At 33.8% G+C, this 7636-nt stretch overlaps 1 protein-coding gene across 1 annotated transcript; it reads left to right on the top strand.

The window, feature by feature from the left end:
• The first annotated feature begins 2294 nt into the window (after positions 1–2294).
• On the top strand, positions 2295–3118 carry LOC127111536 (uncharacterized). Its single transcript, XM_051046188.1, has 2 exons — positions 2295–2870; positions 2984–3118. Exons 1-2 carry the CDS (start codon positions 2295–2297, stop codon positions 3116–3118), a joined length of 711 nt encoding a protein of 236 aa, XP_050902145.1.
• Positions 3119–7636: the final 4518 nt, after the last annotated feature.

Here is a 7636-nt window from a genome sequence, read left to right as displayed (position 1 = left end):
GATGACAACGCCTCTACTCAGTCCACACGAACGGATTCCTTCAATCTCAGTGCTAGCTGCTACGAATGAAGGCTTTGAGTGAGAGAGAGAGAGAGAAACGAAATTGCAAGTGTTTCAATGCTTCTACATAAGGGTTCTATTTATAGAACCACTTGTGTGGGCTGCAAGCTAAAAAACCCACTCAAGTGTATATGACCCATATCTTATAATATGCCAAAATCACTTAAGCACGTGGTACCTTACCATATTTCGTATTCTACTTAAGTACACCGTACCTTACGATGTTCTATAATTCACTTAAGGGCACCGTACATTACAGTATTCCTTAATTAATCTATCTCTCATCAATCCGTCATTTGTGTGTGACCCTATAGGTTTTCACGGCATTGACAATTATATTAAATCACGTATTTAACATAATAAACAGTGAGCGGTATCTAGCAACACATCACTACTACCCAAGACACGAAAATATCATGTGATCTGACAAATCCTTCTGTGATAATAATTATGTGTATAATTACCCTTTTACCATTATGTCTATATTGAACACAAGACATAGACCGTGTCATCCTTGTCCAATTAAATATTGGGCCCATAGACATTTATCCTGTTACGCAGGATGGGCAAATTCCATCTAGGTCACTCATGTCCCTTAGCATGATTCGTGGAGTACCCATCAACTGTCTTTATGGTCATCCAATTACGGACAACGTTTGATCAGCAATAAGGCACTCGACTCTACATCTAGGGTCCATAGTGGTTTCAGGTCGAAGGGTGGTATACACCATTATCACCATGAGAATAACTTATGACACTTTGCATAACATTCTATATAGTATTCTCATAGCGGGTCAATCCAGTATAAATATTACTCTTAATATTCATACCTATGTTTGAGACTTGATAACTCCTTATCCATGATCCATGAGATGTGATCATCAGTCTATAAACATAATAGTCTTCATGCTTTAATGTTATCCCACTTCACAATAAAGCTCGACTACGGATACTTTAAGAATAATGTCCTTATGTTTAATGTGATCTCATGATTAAGTCACACTTGATACATTAAACGGACTATCTATTCCAGGGACTTTATTAAACAAACATAATAAAGAAAAAGCCTTTTATTATTAATAAATAATTCGATACAAGTACCAAAAGTATTGGCCTCTAGGGCTTACACCAACAATCATAACCTCTTTCTTTTCTATGGTTTTTTACAAAAAAATTCTAGGCACTCTATCACATGCCTTCTACAGGTCAATAAAAATTAAGTACAAGTCTAGTTGGTCAATCCGATACTGCTCCATCACACACCGTAATAGATTGATCGCTTCCATGGTCGATCTTCCAAGTATAAAAACAAATTGATTCTTAGTGACTTGAGTTTCTTTTCTTAATCTCCGTTCAATCGCTCTTTCCCATAACTTCAAGGTATAAATCATAAGTTTAATCTTCCTATAATTAGCATAATTTTATATATCCCATTGTTCTTATAGATTGAAACTAAAGTGCTTATTCTCCATTCATCCTACATGTGCTTTAACCTCATAATTTCTTTAAAGAGTTTGTAAGTCACTCAATATATTTATCTCCAAAAAAAGGGAAATACTTATCCCACCCCATAGGATGCACCTGTACCCTAAAAACCAAAAATAACCTTATTGGTGTCCCGAGATACATGTCTGGATGCACCTTATACCACACCGGTCCTCGTATTTCAGCAAACCACCCATTTTTTCCAAAATCTATTATGGAGATGCATCTCCATATATTTTGGGGTGAATTCTGAGATGCATCTCCGTAAAACCCTTTGTACTCATTTATGGTGTTTGTATTCTCTGAGCTGATTCGTTTAACGACTCAATAATGATTTTGAAGATGCATAAATAAAAATATCTAGTGGGAAATTGAATAAAACACCAATTTTCATGTTCTTATTCCTTATGATCAAATTCTAATTCACACTTAAAAACCTTAAAAAATTCTTCCATTCTCAATCAACTTTTCAATACCAAAACACCATCGTTATATTTTATCACATCAAAAAGAGCAAAAGAACCTAGAATTTAAGGTAAAGTTCACCATTTCATCCCTCATTTCTTGCATTAACTTGATTTTTGAGCTAATAAAAAGAATGTTGAGTCCAAAGATGAATACCCAAACCAAGTTTCATGTGTCCCGAAGATGCATCTCTGGATTTGCTTGATACTTTGAGTTTTGAATATGTTTTTCTGTTATGATTGGTGTTATATATGGTGCACCCGAATATGTTTTCCAAAGCTACTATGATGATGGATGTTAAACCAAATGAAGTGAAGGGTGATGTTAAACCGAATGCTAGACTGGTTGTTGTCGAGGTAGGCGTTCATGAACAATTTACAAATAAACAAAAGTTTATTGTTCGTGAATATATGCTACAATGGATCTGCATGGAGGTCGGGAAATTGGGGTTTAGAAATGTAATAGGAAGACCTAACAATGATTCTGATAGAATACAAGAATTTGTAACAAATAGATGCGAAAGAAGTGACATGTATCAACCATCAATTAGGAAGATAAAACATGATGACACCAGATTGAGAAAACTTGAGTGTTTGTTTAAATTGCAAGGATATTGTATGGCTAATGATACATGGAAATTTAATGTGGTTTCTGGTATACATAATCATGCCTTGTGTCACAAGATAACAGATTATCCCATTGTATGTCGCTTTATTCAAGAGGAGAATAAACTTGTTTCGGACATGACATTAAACATGGTGTCGCCGAAAAGCATACTTGAAAATTTGAAACTGAAAAGACTTCAAAATGTTTCAAATATCAAGCAAGTATACAATTTGTGTGCCAGAAACAACAAGGTGGTAAGAGGTCTAAGATCTCAAATACAATAACTCTTGAAGCTTTTGGATGATGAAACTATGTTTCTAGGTACAAAGTTTATGAGGATGAAGTCATTGTTCGAGATATATTTTAGTCTCATTCCGATTCTATCAAGTTGTTTAACACATTTCCCACTGTCCTCATAATTGATCCAACATATATGACCAACACGTATAGGCTTCCACTTTTGGAAATTGTTGGTGTTACTTCTACTGAGAAGACTTTTTAAGTGGGTTTTTCTTTTTTGTAATCCATAAAAGAGGACAATGTTACACGAGCTTTGGAAATGTTCAAGATTATGTTGAAGGCCAAGAAAACATGTCAAATGTAATTGTTATCGAGTGCAACACCACGTTGATGGATTCGGTTGCAAAGGTGTTTCCTACATCGCATGCATTACTTTGTAAGCATGGCATAATCAAAAATGTGAGAAGTCGACTAAAACCTACGGTAGGCCCCAAACAAATCAAGGGTGAAGATGGAAAAATGGTCAAGTCTAGTATGGTGTTGGAAAAGATAATGGACGCTTGGAATTGTATAATAAATTCTTCCATGAAAGAGTTATATGCTGAACCTATAATACATTTTAGTGTGTGTGTGTGTGAAAGATATCCAGATTCTAGAAATATGTTGTGAATACTATATTGAACCAGGTGAAAGATAAGATTATTTGTGTCTGGATTGATCATGTTAGACACTTTGGAAATATAACAACTAACAGAGTTGAATCTACACATGTTACACTGAAGAATTGGTTGGGAAGCAATAAAGGTGATTTTTGTCGAGATTGAGATTCCATGAACCAAATGCTCAAAAACTAGGATAAGAGAGATACACACATCTTTTGGTCGGAACATTATTGTGTTAGAACACCGATTAAAAGATAAAAAATCCTTTATTCACAGTTGGTTGACAACATATCTCGAGAGAGATTAAATTTTATTTATCATGAAGCCAAGCAAGAAGAGAAAATGGGATCATATGGTTCAAAGTGTAGTTATACACTTAAGAAGACATACAATCTTCCATGTGCTTGTTTAACTATAAAGAAAATAAATGTTTCTAGACCAATACATATGAATGAGATTTACACTAATTGGAAAAGGCTCCAATTTGATGATGATGATGGTGTGATAAAGGATGATAAATCAAACATATCTATCATGTCCGAGTGGGAAGTGATCCAAGAGAGATTCATGAAAGGTGATGACAATATGAAATTTCACATCAAAGAGCCGTTGAGGAAGATTGCTTATCCTAAAACCACGGATTTGAAACCACTTGCCGATCCAGTTACAATGAAGGGTGCCCCTAAAAAGGGAAAATCGAATGAGTGAAAATTTTACAAAGCGGTATGCCCCTAAAAAGGTCAAATCGAATGAGTGAAAATTCTAGAAAGGTCAAACCACCAATAGATATAGATTTAGGTGGTGACACATATTTTGATGCATTTTAGTTTTTATCTATCAATGGAACACATTTTTTGTATGTAATATTGTAAATGATGTAATCTCGATACAATTTGAGACTTACATAATGTATATTCTTCATTAATGTTATAGAATTTGGTGGTAATTTTTAGACATTTTTTTTGTTACAAACTTTTGCCATGCATATATATTGGTTCTTGTCATACCCCAAAATTTATCCTACCCTTTACAACTTTCATCTGATTCATGACCCTACTACACATGCATGAATTCATTGTTTCATCACCATAATTGCATTATCATTCATAACCAAATGCATAATACATGGACTCAAGGCATGATGTTCACACCTGAGAAAAATTTGGGATTTTCCGGATAAAGCTTTAAAGGAAAATGTGTAACTAAGAAAAAAAATCATTTTAGTCTGTGTAACTGGTTACCCAATTCCTGGTAACCAGTTACACCCCCCTCTTAAAACAGGTGTCCATGGGCGTTTTTGGTATGTGTCCATAGGTGTTCTTGGGTTATTTTTTGAGAGAGTTTTGAGTCAAGTTTGAGACAAATGATTTAGTTTGGTTTACTCATTTTTTTTTGGATTATTGATCTTACTACTTTTTATTCATCATTTTCAATCAAACTATGCTATTGTTATTATTTCCTATTTAATGTTTATCCATTGTTATATTTATATTGGTTGATGAAATATATTAAGTCATGACCATGGTTACTTAGGATTGATAAAACCTTCAATGTTTCAAACCTATTAATAAATGATCAACGAATCATTCATGATACTTTGAGGCATTGATAAGTTGCCTCTATTTCAACCATACTTGAGTTATTTTGATTCCATTTACTACTAACTTCTAACATTTACATTATGACATTTTATTTCTTTGCTATTTAAATTCTCACAATTTCTTTTCCGCAATTTATTTTTATTGTTCATTCTATTTCAAGCACTTTATGTTTATGTCTATTGTTATCATGGATCATATATCATTTACATTGTGCCAACTTATTTGTTTTCTTACCACCTTGTATAATCAAAAAGTAAAAAAAAACTTATGATCATTTGAGTGATATAATCTTCTATTTGTCAAACTATTGATAGATGGACTTGGGGTTGTATAATTTTCATTGTTACAAATCTATTGTTAGATGATTATTGATCATCTTCAATACTTTTCATTAATGATAAATTATCCCTTGATGCACCATATTATGAATCTTTTGACCTATGGGTAGATAATTCTCAAATGTTTACCTTGTACATATTGTTAACCACTAATTATATTTCACTAACTTTGTTTACTATTAACCTTTGTTATTGTGATTTTGTTACTATTGATTTGTGGTTTATGTCATTCATACTCATTAACCATTACTATTGTGATATTATTATTATTATTATCTTGTGATTTACTTTTATGTCATTACCTTATAATTTACATTCAAGTACTCATTATCATCATCATCATCATCATTGTAAAAACTCATCATGCATGTTTACTTATTGTCCTTTACTTTTTTTGTCATCATACATTAAAAACAACAAAAATATGATAAAATGATAAGACCAAAAATACATTCCACTTATAATCAACCATTGGACTTAGAGGATTTCACTTAAGACCTTTGCTTGGAGGACCTTGCCTTTATCTTTTGAGACTTTTTTTTAACTTTGGATTTCATGTAACTTACATACCGGTTGTAAGCATGACATCATGGAACCACCTTAGGAGGAGATGTTTGTAAGACCATTATCCTTTGTTTAGCTTAAGTCACTTTTGAACACACAAAGTTTCCTCTTGGGATACTTTACAATGAGACCCTTTATTTTTTTGTTGGTTACTTTGTATATTCATTACATTACCCAATTTCATAATCAAATAAACAAACCCCTAATTCAACGTCAAGTGACATTTTCATAATCAAATTCAAAACACTTCAAATTATGATTAGTATTGTGCGCCATGAGTCTTAAGTGGTGGAGAATGAGTAAGAACGGATCATTTTTTCCCTTACTCTAATTATTTTGGACGCAAGACGCTTTGCTTATTGCCTAGAATTTTCACCTCCGCCTATAGACTTTAGTGCAATCTAATCACAAACGTTCTTTTCATAAACCCTTATTCAAGGTAAAAATAAAACAACCCATCAAACCTTATTTTGTACCTTAGGGCACCATCCCAGAAATCCTTTTCTCAAAGGTAAAATTAACCAACACACAAATATTTTCTACTCCGAACTACAGAGCTCTAATTCTTCATCACCCGATGAGTGATACGTTGGCACAAGGGCCACAATCCTTGATGAACATAATAATAAAAACCCAAAACCCAATTCTTTTACACTCTTTAGAAAATAAACAGAAATAAACGAGATAAATACCCACATACGCAGACAACCCAAATGATTCCCAAGGAGTACCATGGACGTGGGGGGTCCTAATACCTTCCCCCTTCGTAACCGACTTTCAAACCCAAGTTTCAGTTGCAAGAATGATTCTTTATCCGTACCTTTGCACTTCATGTGTGCATTCTTTTCCTCGAGGGTTTTATCGACTATTTCCCCTATCCTCTATGATAGAGGAATCCAAAATAAAATTCGGTGGCGACTCTATGTCATTTTCCTTTTGACATTTTTCAGCCAACCCACTCCTTTTTTCTCGGTAGCGACAATTCTGTATGAACAATGTTATGTGGAGTGTTTCCAGATATGCATCTCCAAACACACCTCATTTTAATTATAAAAACAACCAAACATGAGATTTTACGAATGTGCATCTCCGTAAAAGCCCTTATTTTGTGAAAAATAGGGCGTGTCTGAATATGCATCTCTGAAATATGTCATGATGAGAGGATAATGTTTATAATTTCTAAATTTATCTAAAGCTTGTATAAATAGGGGGTATTTCATTCACTGTCCTTTACAAATACACAACACATCATAATGAATATATATCCCTATCTTCCATTTTGTGTATTTCAATGGTGAAAATCCCCCACTTCAATTTAGGGTCTCCAAGGACACATCACTCATTGATCTGAAATCTAAACTGAATACCCTCCTAGGATATCCAGAAAATCAAAGATTTGTCAATCTCGGGTGTTGTCCACCCTCGGTTCGCGACGAAGAAAAGATATGGTTCACCAAGCTTGAACTGAAGATATATGAAGTGTGAGATATTAGGTCGAACTCTAGTATGGTCGAAGGGTAGCTTCTTGGTTTGATAATCCGATAGGTCATTAGGATGCCGTCCAAGTCTGTTCACATGCTGTAGTCGAAATATGTTAGGATTATTAACATGTCGA

The sequence above is a fragment of the Lathyrus oleraceus genome, chromosome 1 (assembly GCF_024323335.1).
Source record: "Lathyrus oleraceus cultivar Zhongwan6 chromosome 1, CAAS_Psat_ZW6_1.0, whole genome shotgun sequence".
NCBI classification, from domain to species: Eukaryota; Viridiplantae; Streptophyta; class Magnoliopsida; order Fabales; family Fabaceae; genus Lathyrus; species Lathyrus oleraceus.
This window is presented reverse-complemented; position numbering and strand designations above follow the sequence as displayed.